A 23,746-nucleotide genomic window follows, 5' to 3' on the forward strand; every position below is an offset into this window, starting at 1 on the left:
AGCTATCTTGGAAACAACAATAAATGCTTTATTTTAGAAAAGGTCACTTAATATTTTTCTTCATACCAATATACGTATTGCAATGAAATGAAACTGACCCACCAGGCAGCAAAAATAAAGGCCAGCTGCTTTGCTGCTAGAAACACCAAATTCAGCTTTACAATCAAGAGTGAACAAACCAGGATTAATAAAAGTGCGGATGCCATTTGACACTATGCCATTCTCTGGTTATGAAGCCTAGAAGCAGTCTTTGGAGAGATCTGATGAGATCAGTAGGTAAGAAAAACCAAAAAGAAAGAAAGAAAAAAGATTCAATAAAGGCTTATGATAGTTGATGCCACTGCGAATGCCCCCATGTCTGTTTCAGAATGGCTTATGGGAAAAGCACAACACCCCCAGGCCTCTTCTAACTGCCATTTATAATTTTTAGAGCCCATCATCACAGGCGATCCATCTTTATTTCACACCGCAGCTGTCCTGATGTGTCTAATGCCTTGTGCAACTGGGGTATAAATATGCTGGCTTCATTGCTGATGTTTATTCCTTCTGCTCTATGTGTTTGAGAGAGAGACGACAAATCTTCATTAGAACGTGAGCCATCGCTCTGAAGCCAGGCCGGCCCCATCATGTGTTGGCTTATTTGTTTTTACTCGAGAATGCATGACAGGAAATGAGTTTGTACATTCAGATTGGGGGAAAGATGAGCACAATCCCCCTCCCAATCCCCACTGACACAAACAGATACAAGCAAGCGCGCACACACACACACACCGAAGCCTCGTCTTACATTATCCACTCTCGGTATACAATGTTTATTTGACTATTAATCTGCGGTAGCCAGCTGAGCCTGAAGGATCTTGTGTGTACATGCTGATAAAGCGTGCCAAGTTGTTATGGGGGAGGCTTATGCGTCCAGAACTTGAAATTTCATCGCTACGATTCATCTAATGATTCGCAGGAGGACAAGGGGCTCATCGAGGTCTTTTAAACCCTCTCATAAACTACACCCACCTCTCTCCACGACATTCATAGCCTGTGTAGTCGGACTATGAAGCCCATGCTTTCAAGCAGGTTGTTCCACACTTAGCAATTTTCATCGTAATGATTTCTCCTGGTTTTTACCATCATGTAAAGGGCCCTAATGGGCATCCTTTTCAAAACACTTCTGCGCTATCAAATGCAATTTACACGTTCCAGAAACGTCAGCGGACGTATGGAGATGAGAGCAATTACCATCTGCTTTTTACTGTCAGCACCATTTGGATTTCTGAGCAGCTCACTTCCATCATGTTCAGGTGCAAGCGCAATAGGCCTTCATTTAAAACATTTGGCAAATCAAACAAGTTTATATTCTTAATCTCGTGTCCATCTCCTCTGATTCCTAATTAGCAATGCAAGAGTAAAGGCACTAGCTTTTAATAAAGCAGAACAGCAATTCGCAGCTGCGATATTTAAGTTTTAGATGTGTTTCATGCAATTCTATGTGTTTTTGACCTCATGAAAATGGCAGGAATGTTCTTCCATCTTGATATGCCATCTTTCTACATGAGCGCAGAGTCAAAATTATTTTTGCTAATCATAGAATGAATTTGGATCTGTAGTGGTGGCAGTGACCCTGCTCTAAACCCTCACCTTCTCCGAAATGAATGAGCTCTTATCGACCAATTCATTTAGCACTGACCCCAAATTCAATATGAATTATGCATTCATCAATCTGGAATGATCGCTGGCAGATTTCCATGGAGTGGGTGTGAAGTCAAAGTGTTTAAGAAGTACTGAACATGTGCATGTGACGCTTACTGTAGGTGCTACTAGCGAGAAGACGTTTAACGAAGATGACAGCTCTGTGAGTCATCGTAAGAATCGTTATTAATAGTTGGATGCTAAAACGCTTCGCTTCAAGGAAAAGTTCACCCAGAAATAAATTCAGCCATCATTTACTCGCCCCCCATGTCATTCCAAGTCAATTTGTTGATTTTTGCTGTGGAGACCAATATAACAGTTTTTCAAAAATCTGTTCATAGTGACAAAGTATGTTAAGCTAAAAAAAAGCACCACAAATGTAGTTTGTTCTATGAGTTTTCTAAAGTCATAATGCAACTTGCAATCATGATCAGATCATGAAATAAATCATTCTTTTGAATCAGTTGTTTTGAATCTGGTTCACTAAATGGGTTAATACATTTTTTCAAAACTACTGACGACTCACTGACTCAATGAACAGCAGTTCTCATGTTGAGAAGATTATTATTGAATAACGATAAACAGTTTGCTCTGTTCTTCAAACAAAGGTATCAAATGACTTCAGTAGCGTTGTAATATAGCGCATGAGTAGTATGGAGCACTTTTATGGTGCTTTTTTGGGGTGGTAATAATTTTTGATTACAATTAAATCATTGTATAGAGTAAAGATTCATTAAAATTATGTTTGTTCTTTTTTGTCTGTTCCACAAAAGAAAGTCAATTATTTAGGGTTGGAACATGAGTAAATAATAATGACAGAATTAAGGCCTTTTCACACAACGAACGTTAACCATAAAAATAACACAACGATATCTATATTAGCATCCACATCAACTAATGATAGCGCTCTGTTTATTATTATAAGTACAGTTTTGTCGTCTGCCGCTTTAAATGTTCAAGCTCTTAAAAGCAGGATTGGCTGTCAATGTTTTTAGCATTCTGAAAGTTTTTCCAATGGTTGTTATTATTTTATATTTAGGATTCTTTTTAAAACGATATCTTTACAAGTTATCGACCATTGTGTAAATGGGCTTTTATTCCTTTCAGCTCAGGAATAGAGACATCTCTCATCCTTCATTTATCAGAAAATAGTCTCACATGACCATCACCAGTAGTTAAAATCAACCTCAAACAGCTCAAACCTGCCGATCTATGTTTTCTTCAAAAAATAAATACATTCTAACTGTGGGCAATAATAGCTCAAGCTTTCAAAGCACAGTTCAGCTGATTAATTGTTGATCCTCTCCACAGTCTTCTGTTGCACTGTCCAATTAGTGATTGCACAGCAGATAATTAAGAGCCTCACTCAGGCCCTGCACCTTGGATCTGAATGCCGTGCGCAGATTAGCGAGAGCCGCGAGTGATTGGCGGGTACCGTCTAAGGCCAGAAGCACAACTCTGGCCCCCGCGGGGAAGGACGCAGGCATAAATCTAACCTGTCAATCACATAAAGCTCTTCCTCGCAAACACATCCAGGTCAAGGTTGGGAGAGTGATTTAAGAGAGATGAATAAAGAAGCGCTGGGTGGCAGTAAATAAAAATACATGACAGGATAATGTGCATACGGTTTGAGATTAATGAAATGCAAGGAGGCTCTGGATCTGTAGAATATGAGGGGTTAAGTCTATAAGCCACGTGTATGACGTTTAGATTGATGAGATGTTTTCATTCATGTCTTGTGTGTGATGTATAGTCTTATTCAAAGCTTAAAACACACATTTTCACTATACACTGAAATAAATAAGTAAATAGTCTTATTTTCCAATAAAAATAACAAAAAAACATTAATTCCTTTTTTAAAGCATAAATCTTAAAACTTAAAAAAGTTGTGTTAATCATGTTTAAAAAATGGAAACAGCCATTACTTATAGTGTTATTATTTTAAATAAATCTGCAAATTTTAACCTAAAATATATTTAATCAACATTTAGGTTATTTATTCCTTTCGGGCTAGCAACAGTAATCCCAAGTATAATATGTTGGTAACACTTTACAATAAGGTTCATTAGTTAACATTAGTTAACAACCTTAGTTAACATGAACTAAGAATGAACAATACGTCTACAGCATTTATTAATCGTAAATACGTCATTAAAATCAAAGGTTGTATTTGTTAACATTAGTCAATGCACTGTGAACTAACATGAACAAACAAAGAAATTAACAAAGATTGATAAATACTGTATTGCTCATTGTTAGTTCATGTTACTGTAGTAAATACATCAACTAATGTTAACTAATGAACGTTATTGTGAAGTGTTACCAATATTTTCTTATAATCCCTGAAGTGAGAGGTTTATTAACATTTAGAAAACTGAGGCACTGGTCAGACGGAAGTGGTTTCACAGGTCAAAGCCATTAGCTCATCCACAAGTCTCTTTAAGCTTAAAGTGATTGGTTTAATTCCAGCAGGACGATGCTGGAATAATCGTAGGATTCAGCGGCTACAGCTATGGAAGATGCGGGGCGTTGATTGATCTGGCCATCAGCTCCGGCCCAATAGGCAGAATTCAATTAAGCATCATTTGGCTCAGACACCATTTGTGTTTGCATTCGTCTGGGTCCCCAGGTCTGGATTAGCTGAGCTCCAGCAGGGCTGTCCCTGTTATTATGCCTTCAAATAACAGTGAGTCTGAGCCAGCAGGTACATACTGAAACCGTGTCTGCCGCTGGTCTAATTTGTCTATCTGTCTTCCATGATGGGCTTTTCATCTTTGAGCCAAATGACACAAAGCCTACAAATGCAGTGTGTACGGCGATTTTCTAATTTCAGCCAGGTTCAGTGTGACAGCACAGAGAGAAAACACAATAATGGGGAGATTTATTCATTTCTATCCTTCTCTAATTAGTCTAGGGGCAATACGGCACACTGTCCCGGCAGTAAACAGCCAGGATTAGGAAGCGGTCTTCTCGTGCCACTGGGTAAATGAAGGCTTCCAGTGCAACACACGCCCGTGGGCGCTGATGGATGGAGGGGGGTTAGCTTTACCATGCTGTGCATCCATATGAGCTATATATGGAGATATGGATGGGAAGTCAGTCCCTGTTGGTGGAGGCCGTGACTACTGCAGCTTTATGCAGGCTTAATACTGTTTCTCCATTGACGCCATTCAGTTGTTTATAGTGAATCTAAAACACACAGCACAACCAGTGTAGTCTAATTCCGATTAATTACTTTAATGAGCCTTAAAATTACTTTTACTTCTTTTTAGTAAATCCAAAAATATTCAGTGCAACCACTCTAATACAATTCTTGAATTAGTGACTTTTATGAACTGGTTATTTTTTTAGTGAATCAAAAATATACAGCGTAACCAGTGTAGTCTGAATCCTGAAACAAAAAAAAACAAAAAAAAATTACTTGGCAACACTTTTGTTTGGGGACTAAAATCTTACTAGCCTGCATATTGCTAGGATATTTGCTGTTTATTAGTACTTATTAACGCCTTATTCTGCATGGCCGTATTCTACATCCTTAATCCTACCCAATACCTAAACTTAACATCCTTACTAACTATTAATAAACTGTAATTATGGGTTTATTGAGGCAAAAGTCGTAGTTAATATGTGTTTCCTAAACTAAAGTGTGACCAATTACTTTAATGAGCCAGTTATTTTAAGAGAATCATAAAACATAAAATGTAACCACCGATTCTTGAACGAATGAGTTTTATGAAACATAATCACAAACATAAAGTGTAACCGCTGCAAACCGATTCCTGAACAAATGATTATTATAAGCCTGTTTGAGTTAGTGAATCTGAAATGTACAACAAAGGCTATGCTATGTTTGTTTAGCATTGTTGTTTAATATATAGTTATGGCATTTATGTTGTATCAAAAAGGACTGTGACAGTCTGTGTAATCACACCTTTTGCAAGAATTGTTTTAATTGATATCATATTTATCTCAATGGAATTGCATTTATTTATTGGCAAATATTCATTCATTAAAAGTACTAAAAGAATCGTAAACAAAACAGTTTGAGAACCGGAGTCGTTGAATTCCTATTCCTAATTACAGAGCATCTTAATGGAGACAAACATCTGTGGCTGCAACATTAGCCAAAGACTCTCACCGATGCAATACTCCACTGGTGCATCCTCTAAACACACACACACACACACACTTCCTCGCTAGAAGGAAATGGGAATATGGGAAATGGATGGAGAGAGGTAATATTCTCTGATTAGGAGTGTGCGTGTGTGTGTGTGTGCGTGTGTGTGTGTGTGTGTGTGTGTGTGTGTGTGTGTGTGTGTGTGTGTGTGTGTGTGTGTGTGTGTGTGTGTGTGTGTGTGTGTGTGTGTGTGTGTGTGTGTGTGTGTGTGTGTGTTTGTTCCCATCCAAGGTGCTGTAGAGCCACTGATTAGTCTCTTCGAGTGGCTATGCCATACTGCCCTGAGAGTAATTTTTGTCATGATTCACAGAGGGTGAGTTTTGAGAGCGTCGGGCCGTCACATCTCTGTTATTGCCAGATGAAATAGAGCAGGGGTTTGTGGACTGCCAGTGCTGTTGGAGGGTAAACAAATTACCACAGAGTGAAATGAAAACATTACAGAGACCATAATGATCCCTGGCTCATCAGTTTGAGTCTGTCTATTCCCCTCACTTAAACAAGCATACCCATAATCCAATCCGTCTAAAGGGACTGCTGAACCTTGTCAAGGTGTGAAGAACAAGTGCATACAGAAGAAGGAGAGTGAGAATGAGGGAGGATGCTGATGGGTTTGGCCAAACAAAATTACTTTATAGTCTGGGAAAACATACATATGATAATAAAGGTCATCTGAGGGTTTTATATTGATCCATCTGGGTAGATTTTTGGAATATAATTTTGTAAATGTGAATACTCTGCCTGTAAAAATGGATGGATGGATGGACAGAAGGATGGATGGATGGATGGATGGATGGACGGACAGAAGGATGGATGGACGGACAGAAGGATGGATGGATGGATGGATGGATGGATGGATGGACGGACAGACAGACAGACGGACGGACGGACGGATGGATGGATGGATGGATGGACGGACGGATGGACGGACGGACGCACGGACGGAAGGATGGATGGACAGAAGGATGGATGGATGGATGGATGGACGGACGGACGGACGGACGGACAGAAGGATGGATGGACGGACGGATGGATGGATGGATGGATGGATGGATGGATGGATGGATGGATGGATGGATGGATGGATGGATGGACGGAAGGATGGATGGATGGATGGATGGATGGATGGATGGATGGATGGATGGATGGATGGATGGATGGATGGATGGATGGATGGATGGATGGATGGATGGACTGACTACAAGTATGGGCGGACTACAAGTATCGTAATAAAACAGTTCGGGAACAGGAAATGTTGAATTCCTATTCCTAGAAAGTCTTAATGGTGACAATCATCAGGATGGATGGATGGATTTGTTGCTCTCCCATGTGCAACAGCTCACATACATACACAAGCAGCAATTATCTTCATAATTATCCAATTACAACAGATATTTAATTGCATAAATGATTTTTCAAACAGCATTTTTGAAAGCCAACTAACCTGCAAGGTAATAATAACACCCCTGCTGTGGCATCATGCCATCTGTTCCACATCATCATTATAACAGCCAACAGTAAATCAACTCAATCTTGATGCATTGACACTCAGATAATGTTGTTTTGGTGGTTAAGGGGATATGACAGTTGGGTATTATTTTTTTTTATTTTTTTTATTTTTTTTTATTTTTTTTCACACTTAACGGCATATCACAAATACATGAGGCATAAATGCAAATTAACTCCCTGCTGGGGAATAACAATCGACCTCGCTGCTATTTTCTTAAAGGGATAGCACTCTTTATGGCCTAATGATGTAAATGGGTGGCAATCCATTCACACTGTTAAAGTGTGGTATTAATAATAGTGCCTGGTTAAATGCCGCTGTTATACATTTTCCAAGTTTGTCAAAATCCAACTGTCAGGTTTGATAAATCTAAATGCATCACTACTTAATTTCTCCTCAAAAAATGTTAAAAGTGTCCTACAAATGTTATCAGTGAAAAACAAAATACACTCTACAAGGACAAAATAACTTTTTTAATTGGATTCCTGACAAATTTAGACTGAACCCCCCATCACCTTTTCAAGCTATTGCGTCATTTTCTAGCACTTACTTTGCATTTAAGAAAGTAATGATATTCACACATTAATTCAACATTAAATAGTTTCATCACCATATTTTCATTAAAAAAAAAATTGCTTAATATAACATTATATATCCTAAATGTTTTACTGACAGAAGGGTTGTTGATTAGCTATATGTACTGCAATCCCATGCTCAGAGTTTGTCTCCTTTTTTGAGAAGACATACATGTACATGAAAAACTATCATTTATCATTTATCACCCGTTCACTGACCGTCTGACACATTTCAGAAAAAAAACTCTCAATCTAGTGGGGCAGGGGTCAGCCGAAAATCCCTCAGACGTGAAATATTTACTTTAAGTATAGATTTTGAGTTAATATTTCACTAACATATATTATTTTATCTTTTTTAGTACGTGTTTTATCTTGATTTTGTATCTGGACTCTAAAGTCGACTCTTTTTACATTTACATTTTTCTCAGTTACATGTTACAGTTAAATGTACACATTACATGTGTCTCAGTCCACATTACATTGAACATAGTGTTGTAGGAACCCAATTAAATGTATTAACACTAATAATACATTTATAAATGAATAATTACACTATAACATAAAAAATATATATATATTTGTAAATTATAATAATAGACTACTAAGTTACAATACTAATTATGTCTTAATTTCTTCAACATTCAAACCCTTGAGCGCTTCTCTCTCTAACACGCAGAGAATCAGACTATACAGTTATTTAATTAAATCACAGCCCCATTCAGTTTAATTTTACATTAGATGTAATTCATTATTAGCTTTTTATGAACTCACAAACCCCCTGCAGTTCCCTCACGAACCCCCAGGAGTTTTACTCTGACTGACTGACTTTACGCAACATCATGAAGTCTGGCTGGAGAAACTCCTACCATTCGAAGCGACATGACCTCCATTTAGCACTTGAAGACATTCCCAACCCAACCACGCATGGTACAACTCAGATGTAGCCTGGAAGGGCGAGGATGAAATTTGATGGAATTTGTTAAAAAACAAAATAGGGCACTCCTGCCCAGACACTCCATTCACTCAGAACTTGTTTACCTGAATGGTGTAGTTGTACCTGAAAATGAAGAGATTCAGGTTTAAAAGCATTCAGGTCTAACACGCCATGGTCAATTTGAAGTGTGTGTGTGTACGCAGCTGGAGGGAGGAGAGCCCCTCAAGGCACTGCCTGCAGTCGTAACAGACCCCACTGACGGATTCATGCCCGGAATATCAACACACACATGCTACACCTGACCAGCTCATACATCTCAAAAGACTGCATCTTATCAGGATTATTCTCTAAATAAAGCATTTATAAAGTGGATTAGTGTCACTCCCGCCCACTCAGGTACTGCTTTACCAGCTACTTCGAACATTAGCATTAATCGTTCATAATCAGCAAGAATAGTTTTTGTTCGATGGTCTTTCTCTCACCCAGGTTTGCTTTAGAGGACTCATAGGGTGTTATAAAGCAGTAGAATCTGTTTCCTCCGCTTCACTCTCCTCCACGCACGGCTGACTGTGCAGCTGGCTGCCTCGAACGGCGAGAAGACGGGGGAGAAGTGGAAGGGTCTGCTCTGAGGACGGCTACATGAGCATTGAAGCGGAATGCTGCCAGATGCGACCGAAGCGTCGCTGAGAAACGCCTGTGAATTCCTCCACCGGAGTGGGTGAACTTAAGCCCCTCAGTTCAACCCTCCCTATTCATCACCCATTCTTCTACATCCTCCTCTTCACTGACCTACATATGTTTCCCTGCCGCTTGAGGTGGTTTGGAGGAAATAAAGCAGGCCGGTGTTTTGCTGTCCGAGTGGATGAACCAGGTGGTGCTGTGCTGCAAATAGATCACTAGGAAGGATATGTTAACCTCCCTGACCAGACTTCCCACTCCCATTAGTGAAAACACTGATAGTTATGGTAGCAGACCCCTTTTTTTTATTCCTTGAGATAGAAAAAGACAGTTAATGGTAGACCATGCAGTGCAATGTTTCTGAAATGTAACACTTTACAAAATAAGGTAGGCCTACCGTTAGTAAATTTCAGTTATTCCATTTGTTAACATCTGCTTATAAAAATACAACTGCCCTTTATTAGTAGTACATTATTATTACGGTTTAAAAATCTGAGGGCACAGATTGTAAATGTGGGGGTATGGTTTATTAATCTGTGCGTGTTTTGTTAAACTGAGGGAACAATTTAAGAATCTGTGAGTAAGGTTTATAAACTGAGGGGATGAACTGATGTAGTACAGTATAGTAGGGCTGTTCAATAGGGAAAAACAGACATTATGATTAGGGATGCACCATTATTAAAATATTGCCAATAACGGATAAAGTGCAAGTTTCTGCATGTCAGTTTAGCCATTGTGACATTATAATGTACAAAACGAAAATGGATATTCTTTTTGAGGTTTTGCCAAAGACTAAATTATGTTAATCAACATTAATAATTGTGATCACAACATCAAAGGCAATCATTTACATTTATGATCTATCATAGTTGTGCAGCACTACCGTATTGCACATATAACAGCATGCCCACGATACAACTAAACATTAATATTAATGCAGTTCAAAACACATTTACACTATTAAAAACCAAATGTAGATCTCTCTTTTGCTCATTCGTCAACATAGTATTACTTGTGTTCGTGAATTAGTCAGTTCAAAGAGAAACACGTACTTTACAATTTCTTAACCAAAGAGCAGGCTATGCCACTACTAGCACTAAAGGATTCATTGCACTAACCGTAAGCATTGTTGGCTAACAATTAAATATGCTAGAACTGCGCACTTTCCTATTATAGCCATCTAACCCCATAATGAACTCTCTGCTATAAATACTTTGGGTGAGGAAACCTCTTGTCTCTGTTTCATCCAGTGGCAAATCACTATTTTCCACCTCTCTGGCATTTCTAAAATGGAAGCACGTCTGTGATTGTGGATTAAAGACAGAGGTCGTGGGATTCATAAAAAAAAACAATCTCTACATTTTTACTTTGTTATTCTAATTAGCCATATTGAAAATATTCAGCGTTCATCATAATAATTAGCAATGTGTTGGAATCTAAGACCAGAGAGGGTCAATCTTCTCCTAATCAAACTCATTTGTGCAGTGGGTATTTGAGGGAAGTTAAGATGTCGTAGGTTAACAAGTGCACTGAGCGCAATAACAGCAGAGGGGTCAGTCGGTTACTGCGCAAGAATTGACGATACGATAATGCACATCTCGCAGTGGAAGAGACAGCAAAAAAGAAAGAAGAACAATGAAGCATTCATCTACACTCAGTATTCCTATAATGTGACAAGCAGAAACCTGACGTCTCTCGGCAGCGGGTCTGCTGCGGTTCACAGTTCCTACATCTACAGTCTCTGCAAGCGTACCTGAGTAATCAACAGAGGACCTTCACAGCAAACACACACAAACACGCTCATACAAATAAACCAGCTTACAGCTCAGAATGAGAAACGCTGAAGTGTCCAGGCAAGCCTGCTAGCCTTCAAAGATGAACAGCCCAATATATTTACAAGAATTCATAGTGCATCTTTGCAGTTGTTGATTTAATAATGGCTTGTTGGAGCAGCAGACGTTGGGTTTCGCCAGGGAGAATTTGTATAAATCAATCTGTGGACTCATGTTTAGCTTTTAACAAGCCATTCATCACATTTTACTGGAGGCAGGACAGAGGTATGACTGATTTGTTTACTAATCCATGGAATTCACAGCATTAAAGACATCCTGCTGGATTCTGGCAATTCATTATTTCCTCCCTGTGTGTTTAATTTAACATTAATCTAGAAAATGTCATGTTTTATAGGTATTAGCGCATTTCTTACAGATTCGCACACAGATGTGTCCCTAGCAGAGAATTTGCATGTAGACTCCAACTGTTTTCAAATAAAGGTAATTGGTTCCTACAGAGTACGGGCTGACCCTAACTCCAATAGGGATGTGCAAAATTACATATTTTCATATGCGTCTGAATAAGTCAGTCTCAACCTTGTATAATTAGCTTCGTGTCCACAACACACCGATCAGAAGTGTGCGTTCACATACGGCAGGTTCTTGTGTTTATAAGCTGCTCGACAGAGCGGAAAAGAAAATGTTCTCAATTATTTTAAAAGATTAACTTTTTAAAAAAAAAAGAGAAGAAAATAAAAATATCCATTACTAAACTCTACCAGTGCCTCTTATTATAACAGATAACAGATCACTCTAAATTGTAATGTGGAGTCATGTATTTTCTGTAAAGCTGCTTTGAAACGATGTGTATTGTGAAAAGTGCTATACAAATGTGAATTGAATATTAAAATTTGGTGGGGGGAAAAAGCAAAGCTTATTTTATTAATGTACTGGATTTTTTTATGAACCACTTTACTATTTGTATACTGTTTTTGGCCCTGTATTTAGGAATATTAATAATATTTTGTGAATATGGTAATTATGGAGCAACATAATATTACCATCTGGTTCCATCTCTGTACAGTGGTACCGGCCCCAGTACTTTTTTTGTAAGGGATCAACATCCTCCAAAGGCTGTTTTGTCATATATTTTGCTTATCTCTGGGGACATTTCTTTTTAGTAAAGTATAACTAAGTTAGAAACACACACACATACAGTACATCAAGAAACAGAGGGTGGTATGTGTTCCACAGAAATGAGTATTGATTAAGACGTACACTGAGATTTAAAGTGGAATGAGAAATATGAGCCATCTTCTTCAATTGTAGATAGGCACACATCAGGGACAGCTGCAGAGTTCAGCATGACTGCCAGTGTGACTCCCATTATTATCAGTGCTGCCAGCAAGAAACTCGTCATCTCTCCGGTGAGACAACTCATTGCAATATTGATAGCTGATGTCAACCATTGTATTTTTGAAAGTGCGTGTTTGTGACTACACATGCACTATGTACCACTGGAGTTTGAAATACAAGACATTTGTCTTCTAACTAGATTCCCTTTGGAGACAGAAATCTTTGGGGCCAACTGCCAATGCTAACCAGTCAAACCTGGACCGCCCGAGTGACAGGCGCTGGTATCTTTGTGCCCACCGGTGGAAAGATACAGGGATACAGCAGCTATTTTCGTTCTCTTACTCCTTCTATGACGCTTGTTCTCGTATCCGTGAAACCTTTCTTTAAGAGGCGTCTTGCGTTATTGCTGACAGCCTTCTCAGACCACTCATCTCTAATGGAGTTTAACTTCATTTGCTTCATGTACTTTTCTATGTGTGAAAGATGCAATGTTGACAGGCTGAAGAGAGGCCTTTAGTGCACTTCAACATTGCATGTTAATCACACTTGAGAACTTAAGAGTTATTCATTGCATACATTTTTCAAATGAGGTCATGTAACATTAACCATTTTATAATGGATCTGATGTGTTTAAGACACCTCGGTGTGAGACAAGAGCTGCAAAAGTAGAAGGCTGTAGTTAAAACATTAATGTTTAACTCTTTCTTTCTGTCTCGTTTGTTTCAGGAGTGAATGCCGTGTTCTCACAGCAGCCTCAGGACTTGGTAGTTGTGGCTGGTCAGCCTGTGACGTTACCCTGCTCCATCCCTGGATACCATGGCGTTGTGCTGTGGATCAAAGATGGCCTCGCTTTGGGCGTCGGAAGAGATCTTGCAGGTAATAAAGTCGCAAACAGTTTAGTATTATTTAACAAACTCTACTGAAAATGTTACCAGTTTATGTTATGATTTTGATGCTAATCTACCCATCAAGCTTCAACAATCAACAATATATAAAAAAAAACATCATGGTAGATTTTCTTAACCATTCCTCTTCACTTGTAAGATCATCCTGCTTGATCTTCACAAAAATGACCATGCTTAATAGGAAAGACCTAAAGGAAACACATAACCTGAGAATGGGCCTGAACACCACGTTGCTAACCACTTTACAGGAAAGGCTGTGCTAATCAAGCAACTTTACTAACTTCACAAGAACGGCCATGTTGGAGCATGATCCTTACCAGGTTTACATGAAACAATGCCAGTTGACAAGCTTCACCGTCCCCAAAAGATGCATGTTCTGATTTGTGTGTGGAACAACAATCCTGTCCGAAAATGTTATCATAACCATGTCCCTACCCCTGAGCCTAACCATACCCATAAATTATCCCTAAAATCAGATGGAAATTATAGGTGAATTATACTGATGTAGAAGCACCTAACCCTGGTTGTTAGCCTAAACTTGACACAAACTGTACATTTATCCTTCAAGTATGATTGGTCGATTGGAATGTTGATCCAGGAACATACTGCACTTGGTGAAATCAGGTTCTGCTTGCCTAACCATCATTACAGGAAAGGTCATGCCAGTCGACCATCCAAACCTACTAAGCGTCATCTGCTACACTAGCACTAACCTGCATAAGCCAGCCAATGTAAGCATGAACATTCGTAACAGTCTTTTTATGGTCAAATAAGCTTGTTTTAAAATGCGAACAATTTACCCTAGCGACTGAGCGAGAGGCAAACGTGTCCACAGCTCCAGCTAATTTTATTGAATTTTACACTTCAACTAGCAGCCGGTCTTCATCTGCCTCTCAAATAACCAAAATGGTTTTTAAACAAGGCTTTTGTAATTAAAGCTGACTTTGGTACACAAGTTTAAGCCAGAGGGTGTGATTGCTTTTTAAAAACTGTCGAATTGGCGTCAGGCGCAGAAGGACAAGAGCAACTAAAATATAACCTCTTAAGTACTTTTAACTGTTAATAGCTTGTGAAGTGTGAGGCTCTTCTAGACTAGCAAAGAGCTACTTGTTTGGTTAATTGCTTAAGCTAACAACCATTGGATTCTCATTCCTTCCACCTACAGACTTTGAACATCATGAATTTATTCATAGTCAGGTTGATCAGAAACAGTTGGTCCCTCTTTATGACATTTGCATTGGATTTCCTGGATTACAGCGCATGGAATCCCTGTTTGGAAAGAGCAGGTGTGAGCATCACTTTGAAAAGTGTAGATTAACAAAGGCCTAGAGACTCTAGCATGATTCCCTAAACTCAATGGGTCGCATAAAGGGGAACTCAACCTTTTACTCCATTTTTCTATCACAGATGCAGCTCTGCCAAGCGTCCTGGGATATTTCCAGTGCAAAGCATGACGTAAAGCCCAGTTGGCCTCTTTAAAAACAGTTGCTGGGCTTATCCTTACAATTAAATATGTATTCCGCTGGAGATCACAGGTCTTTTTGCCTCTGACCTTTGGTGGCTGCTGCTCTGTGCCTTTTTGGCACTGACAGTGGCCTTTAATTAGACCCCAATAGGCAACTGAGCCCTGATAAATCCATTCCGCTCCCGAGTTTGTCATTATCAGGCTCCTGGGAGCTGGGCCCTGGCAGTGTAAACACTGGGAGAAGAGCTTTAAAAGTGGTCAAAGAGGAAGAGAGGGTGAATTGAAGCCGGGGTGGGGGTTGGGAGGTGAGAAGAGGTTCTGCGCTTGCGGGACTCACGATTATGAGAAGAGAGACAGAGAGTGGCACTTAACGGCACATCAGCTGCAGTTTAACAGTCACGGCCGGGAGCCGAGGGCCGACCCAATCCGAGGCGAGCCAGCCCCATCTAGCTCTTTATGCGGATCAATGGCGGGCCAGCGCTCAGAGGGCCATGAAGAATTTCAATGAAGTCCTGCGCTCTCTCCGTCTCTCTTTTTTTATGGCATGTAATTTTTTTTCGAGTTGCCGAGAGCCCGTGCTTTAGACAAAAGAGCACTTTAAAAGCAAGCTTCGGGTACAAGGGCGGAGGTGCATTGCTTTTACATGAATGACACTTTACAGAATAAAACTGCACAGCTGCTCCTTTTATCAGTCTTGCCTGCGTCAACAAGTAACACTGCGTCCAATAAAGAAAATTGACACATCTACGACTACGTACTCCAAGCTAGCAGCTGCACACATAAAAAAAGAGGCGACTACAACAGCTCAAAGCTCCACATTTCAATATCAGCCTACTCAGCTATTCATGGAAGAGGCTTCTCTCATTCAGTGCTGTTTCAATTTGGGAGAACATTGATTAAAATGAGAAATCGCAAACAATATGTTTAATAAATCAGCAGACAAAAGAGGCTGATTCGTATCGGTCCCCACATTCTTCGTCCTTTTGCTCCTGCTTCTAATTAAAGACATCAGTTCAATGCTGCCACAAACAAACAAATAAAAGTCATGAATATGCATTGTGTGGATTGCTGGTGTAAACGTGAATATCCAAACATAACCAGACAGGGAGACTGCACAAGCATGCTTGGACATAAAGAGCACAGCAGAATGCTGATTCCGATTTTGATGCATTGTTTTATTTACGCTTGGCACATCAGTAATCCAAACAGTAGCTTTCGGATTTGTGCTGCTCACTTCAAAGCCAACGTTTTGTGGGAGAGCGAAAAAGAAAAAAATCCATAGAAAGCAACACTCAAAGAGCAATGTCAAATGTCCTTTTCAACAGAAGATTTTTACAACATCAAAATTTCAGTAGCTGATACTAATCCAGTTTTGCTGCCACGGTATACATTACACTATTAGTAAAGAAATGTCTTGAAATCTCTATGTAATTAAAAAAAAAATAATAATTTTAAACAAATAAATAAACACATATAATTAAAATTCAAGTGCTTAAATCAAATAAATAAATCAAATAAAATGGTCTCCACTACATGATTAGACCATATACAAAAATACACATGTAAAGGTTTAAAAGCCGCGACATGACAGTCAGAGATCTTGCGGGTACCAAGTCAATACTATTGGTCTCATTCAATTTAGTTATTGGTTTATTTCAATAGTCCACAACTACATGTCAACTAACTCTCATTAATTTGCAAGTACATGTAAACAGTATTAGTAGATTGTTAGGTTAGAGTTCAGGTTAGTAGAATGAGTTGACATGCAAAGTTAGTTAGTCAGTTAGTCTGTTGGGAGCATCAAAATAAAGTGAAAGCAGATATTAAGCATACAGTCTACTAATACTCTAATGAATACGCTAGTTGATGTGCGGACTATCAAAATGAAATGTCACCTTAAATCTTTTTCAAATCTAGAATCTAAATACTCAAGTACCATCCCTGCTTTCTACAAAATATATCCATATTTTGGTTCCTTGAATCTATTTTGGTTACCAGAAACCTAATGGAGGAAAATAACAGTCATGTATGTAATTATCACATTCTCTCTCAATCATTTGCTCTGTTTGAGCTGACAGGCAGATACACTCACTTGTTCCCTCGAACCATTAATCACTGCGTCACGTCTCCATTCACGGCCCTTTCCCCCTTCCATCGATCCGACATACAGACTAATCCTTTCCTGTCCTGATGGATTCATTAACTCTAATGGGGCTATTTTATATTGTTTGCTTTGGTTGACGTGGGTTGTCTTAGGGATTCATTGTGATCAATGACAGAATTATTTCATTCTTCTCTCTGGCATCCTCTGTTGTGCATTTCTTGGGTGAACCATGCATGATTTATATAATGATATATTAATCTAAGAGGTGTCCAGATGAGAGATGAAATGTGCATCATACCGAACATACTGATAGAATACACAAATCTGGGTTCATAAAGAACTGCATTTGTATGGGCCAAGCTCAGATAATGACACAGGTGGGTGGATTGAATCTCTAGATCACAGTTAATCATTGTTTGTTATTTGACTGGCGTCAGCTTGCATAAAGACTAGCTAGGATTGCTCCTTCACTTTATTACAGGATCACTGTAGGAAGTAAATCCCTGCTGATTTCAAACTCGCACATTCAAAGCCTACTTGCTTTATTGAGGGTTTGTGTGTGTGTGTGTCCCACTCAGCAAACAAACAAACAAATAAATAGCACATTATATTGTATTATGATATGACGTTTGTAAAATAAGACCCTGCCTAGTTCGAAGCAATGCATTGCGGTAGAGTCCATGTTGCTAAGTAGCGTTTGCAAATGACTGTGTATTCATAGTGCTTGATAAAGCAGTAATGTCTTCAGAAGCCAGTGCATATATTCTGCATCCATCTGAGAAATAAGACCTCAAGATTTGCAGCTAGGCATTAAGTGGCAATAGATGCCGCCTGCAACAAACCCATCAATCTCTCATCAGGAATAAACACAGTATCGAACCAAGTCAATGGCCATTAAAATGACTCCGTAAGCTTCATTTGCTTTGACTGGCGGACACCATAAACAGTACTTGATTTGGCTATGTTCACATTACAGGCCTTAAATTGTAACCTGGCAGTTGCCAAGGTTAATTGTATTGCCCAGAGGTTGACTTAATGGAGTTTTCAGTACGAGTCTGAACGATTTCTCAGACTGCCACTGACCATTGTAGCATACCGTAAGAGTACAATTAACGTGGATAGGATAACTATTATTTTGTATTTTGAATGAATTTGATGAGATGTTTCTGATTGCAGACTTTGGGATCACAGTATGATCTCAAGTAGACATCCAGCATGAGATTATTTTGAGAGCAGGAGATTTCTCTGTTTGCTCTCCATTTAATCTCTGTGACATCTAAAATAAACAACAGAGATATTAAACATATCATTTGGGATTTTTATTTCCAATTTATTTACTCTCAACACAAATTCTGCAATCTCAAACAGAAAACAAATTAGGTCAAAAATAGGTAAATAACTGGCCACTTATATCATGCAGTGTCAACATAGGCTAGTTCCTTTTACATAACATATCTCATCATCTTTTTGGTAAGACCTTCAAAACAACTTTCCAATGTAGTCCAGCTGATTTGGGCACAGTCTGTTTTTGATGGCTTATTATGTTTGTTTTTTGGTTCATCCTGCCCATTTTCTGTCTCCCACTCACTTAGAGAAATTAAAAGCTGTATGTGGGCAGATAAAACACATTGCACCATAATCGTCTGCTGCTCTCTCCTCAATAGGGGAAATGAGAGACACTTCATGGTCTATTAAAAGTGAATGGGATCCAATGAGGCAACAGGCAATAATTGGCATTTTCTGGCACAGTGATTTCAACAGGCAGGCTCAAGGACTTAAAAGCCATTAGTCCAGTCCAGTCTATTTTTCACTCCTTTCTTCAGCAATATGTTAAAGCACATCCCTCTTTCAAGCCTCATTGCTGTAGATTACAGTGATGGCTGCAGTAATAGCCCCGTGGTAGAGTTTGGGAATAGGCTGGACTCCGTACCACACAGCACTCGAAAAGATATAGGTGATATCGGGATGCCCTTTCAAATTGACAATGGGTGATACATCTCTAAACAAGTGGATTCAGTTATATAAACCCAATCAACCACAAAAGCACATGCTGTTTTTAATCCTTTCAGTTTGAAACACATATGCTTTTCGGAGCCAACAACACTTTAAATAGAAAATGGACTTGCTGGTGTTGAGTGCCCCCGAGAGCATGAGGGTGCATGACGATTATGTCACAGAGAATTCTCTGGAGCGAACATGAATCATATCGATGGATGCTGTAAAAATCAATATTCTGCCACAGGTCATTCACTGGCAAAGATTCAAATGGCTGCTCTGTGGAGACTGGAAGCAGGAACTTGAAGCGAGATCACTTCTGAAGGTGTAAATTTAGCCACATAAAAAGCAATATTGAATTAAATTGAGGGGAAAATGCACAGCGCTCCGTTCTGTAGAGAAATACGCTGAGATCAGCTTCTGATGCTATTAAATCCGTATCACCCATCAGCCATCAATTACTGTCTTGACTTGGAAAGAGAGGCTGCACTAACAGCAATGACAGCACTTTTTAGGGGTCTCATTGGAAATTGCAGATCTCTCATAATTAGAAGTATTTGCCTCCTGAGAGACATTAAAGACATTCACACGGAGAGCTTGTGAAATGTACCGTAAAGTACGACACAATCAAACGTCTCCTCCCCAATTTACATTTCCTATAGTGACAAACCAAGCTTCTGCATTCGCTCCTTATGCAAATTCCCAGGAAATAGTCTGCTGATGGGTTTTAAAGGCCCTCGGATCTGCTTGCTGTTGTAAAACAGTCAGTTTTCCCTGAAATACATCCTGCTGAATGTATTATTAAACCGCAAATCACCGTTCCTCTGCATCAGTAGAACACATCTCAATCTTCTTGGCTCTGTGTGCTGCTTACTAAGTACTACACCTACAGCAGGACGCCTGAGGAGCAGCTGAACATATTATAGCAAAACCAGCAGATTGCCTCACCTCAATCAACCATCATCTCACCTCAATCATCAGTGCGGCTCACTTCAACCAGCACAAAGTCTCACTCCAACCATCACAAAATCACACCCCAACCTTCAGAAAGTCTCACCCTAACCGGCAGAAAGTCTCACCCCAACCGGCAGAAAGATTCACACATCTGCTCATCTTTCGTTTATTTTAGAAAGGTCACAGATGTGCAGATTCTTGTCTCACATTGGGTGTTTTTTATTGTCCTGAGGGAAACAAGTCATCAATATTTTAACTTTGCAGAAGAAGGGGTTGAAAGCCCTTGGGTTGGACTTGAACGTGAGAAACAGGCTACAAGAAATGACTATTTTCATTGTTTTCCACACATCCATGAAAGCAGACGAAATCTCCTGTATCTCAGATACAAATAATATACAATAAATTCAACTGATGTCCTTTGATATCGCAGTGGTTGCTAACAAACAGCCACTGTTGCATCAGCCTCCAACACTTACTCCCTGGGGCATTCGAGGATTACATTACACTGTCATGAAAAACTCTTTCATTTAGGTGCTCGGTTAGTGCGACTCTGAAACTGACAAGCTACAATTTCCCTGGATTTTATCTACCTCGAAACGTTTAAAAACACACAACATGCATTTTTAAAGCAGTCACTGTTGGTCTTGGGGCATTAACCAGTCAACTTCCCTGTTTTCCAGGTTATCCTCGCTATGCTGTGGTTGGGGATCATGGAACTGGCGAGCACCACCTGCGAATCCAGAGGGTGGAGCTGATGGATGATGCTGTGTTTGAGTGCCAGGCCATCCAGGCTGCCATGAGGTCCCGTCCCGCTCGACTTACTGTCCTAGGTTAGTCACAACTGCGGGTAAAAACGAAGACTGACGAAGAAGTCCTGCAGATAGCTTATTTGTATACTTTTATCAAAAGCTTATTTGTAATTTCAAATGTCCCTTTCTTAACATTCAGTTACATTTTCTAATTTATTTTATTTCTAATTATCTTCCAAATAGCATCCTCAAATTAAATCAAAATATGCACATAGACTGATTACAGTGATCTCAAACTATCCTTGAGAATGAGATCAGCGAAAAATAATGTACAGTATTAAAAATAGATTTTTCACTGACCAAACTCCCCTGCAGGACCATAAGTTCTCACTTTTAATTTCCTGCTGCAAATCCCACTGTCTTCATTATTAAACCAGAGAGGTCATTGAATCTTAATTAAGTTTTATTGGGTTATTATTCAGCGTTGCTGTATCTGCGATATTGGGCAGCAACAGTGTTATCTGTGCTGAGGTTGTAATCAACCACCTGGTAGGTTTAGCTGCTCAAAAAAAAAGACCACCCACACCCACCCCCACCAAGTTAAAGCTCTTCCCCGCACCAGTGGGCAAAACTGTGGGTTACTGAGAAAGCACTGAGTGGGCTTAAGATTGGGGAGGTGTTATATAAGTGGTGGGGTAAGCCATGGAGCACATGTGCTCGCAAGCCGGAATGTGATTTGCTTTATTGATCTCCACTAATGAAAAGTTAAAATAATGACCTGCATGGGAGGATGTAGTGAGGGAAATTAGAGGAAGAAAGAAGACAAATTACGTGGTCTGCGGTTTCTCTCTGCTGCTCCCCTCTACAAATGACTTATTTGCACTTAGAATAGACAAAATAGTCGCCTAAATCCCACTGCTACAAGTATCACAACCACCTTATGACCGGAACATCATTCACCACTGTCAACTTGCAAATATGTTTGATTGGTGAATTGACTGGAGGAAATGATTTGAAAGCGATGATGCACAGGCTGTTTTGTTTATCATGATTCTCTCCTGCTGTGGTCATTATTAATTGGACCTTAATTAGTTCTGCTTTAGAACTGCCTCAATGGGCACTGATAACGCTAATTATTCCCCACAAACTTAAAACCAAGAACTTCAAGTTCATCCCAGTCTAGTTTAATTTCCTGTCAAGTTGGACACCAGGGGGCTAGTGGCTTTGTGATCATTGTGGCTATTCAATGATTAATTTCATGGGCCTAGACAAGGATCGTGTCATTGTATGGTTGCACTTTATAATAATAATTTGTTACATTTATATAGCGCTTTTTCTGAGACCTCAAAGCGCTTTACATAGATGGGGGAATCTCCTCAACCACCACCGATGTGCAGCATCCACTTGGATGATGCGACGGCAGCCATATTGCGCCAGAACGCCCACCACACACCAGCTTACTGGTGGAGAGGAGACAGTGATGAAGCCAATCAGTATATATATATATACTTATATACTTATATATATACAGTATATACTTTATGTGTACAGTACACTTACTGTGTACCTACCCACAAAAGTACTGAGAAGTGTAAGATATCTACATGGGTTATGTTAAGGTTTAGGGGTAGGTTCTTGGTTAGTACCTAATTAGTGTCATTACTACAATAAGTAGATAGTATGTTTATGCGAAACAGGACTGTAAATTAAAGTGTTAGCCATTGCATTATGAAAACATACTGTAACCTCCAGAACTCAAAATATCCTCCCCAATAAAAAGGACTAACAAACTAAGCTGGAAAAACTCATTCTTAACTTCCAAGACTTTTAGATGTCAGTCAAAAGAATATATTTGAACAACAATATGTAGACATCAGTAATGCCTATAATGTGGCTTAGTCACAGAGGTAAAGAAACTAAGGGGGAAAAAAAAAAGAGAAAACAATAATGATACAATAAAAATATGTCTTTCAAATGATATGCTGTTCTTGGGTGTGTAGCACCTGCAACTCTGCAGATCCTCCTGACGGACCCAAATGTTAATAATGAGTGGCTGAAAATAATAAGAAAATAAAATAAAAACTCGACTAACTAAACAGTAGCTATCCACTTAAGCCTCAGGTGACCAGATCTTCTAACCTGTGCTTGTAATATATGCAAGCTCTGTAGCAGAGTGATCTCTTGGCTGTCTTTTACAATGTCAAGAAGCCTGGTCTGAGCAGTAGTGATGACAGGAATGGGAGTGTGACTCCCGCTCTTCCCAGTATTTCTTACCTGACAGCTGAAGTGGTCCCTCAACCCCTCGCTTCATGACTCAGCCTTCCCTCACACACCGCCTGAAGGCTGAGGTTAGGGCAGGTGTACTCTCTACAGACTTCCACATATAGCCTGGCTCAGCCAATCCCGCTAGAGGCTTTGATATCTGATCAAGCGTTTGAAAGTGGAGAAAACTGAATCCCAACTGTGAATTATCCTGAATACAAAATTTCTGAACCACTTATGGTTGCTTGCTTGAAAAACCTGGGAAAAGCTTAAGAAAAAACCTTCATCAAAGAAAAACCTACATCATGATGTCCGCCATGACACGGGATGGTAAATCTGCTCACTATAACCAGACTCCTGAATTTTGAATTCTACCTTTGCAGAACTTTGCAGATTTAGTGGGTTAACCTCAAGAGGTCACTTTTTTCAGAATGATTATTTTAGCAGTTTCTACCTTGCCCTGTGGGCTAATTATATACTCTCTAAAATATCGCCATCCTTGTCTTTTTACGTGTCCACTCAACATTAATCTCAGGCCATGTGAAGATGGACAGCGGAGTAATGAAGGGACAGAGATCGTCTCTGGCCTTATGAAACGGTGTTTGGTGTTTTTAGCCCCCAACGGCGCCTTCC

The 23,746-nt window shown here is 39.5% G+C and overlaps 1 protein-coding gene across 1 annotated transcript in view; it reads left to right on the top strand.

The window, feature by feature from the left end:
- Window positions 1-23,746, top strand: part of kirrel3b (kirre like nephrin family adhesion molecule 3b) — a 184,109-nt gene that overhangs the window by 103,042 nt on the left and 57,321 nt on the right. The window contains 2 exon segments of the mRNA XM_084409034.1: window positions 13,406-13,555; window positions 20,783-20,932. Of these exon segments, the coding sequence (XP_084265160.1) occupies window positions 13,406-13,555; window positions 20,783-20,932 (300 nt within the window).

Source organism: Rutilus rutilus (assembly GCF_951802725.1).
Source record: "Rutilus rutilus genome assembly, chromosome: 5".
Taxonomy (NCBI): domain Eukaryota; kingdom Metazoa; phylum Chordata; class Actinopteri; order Cypriniformes; family Leuciscidae; genus Rutilus; species Rutilus rutilus.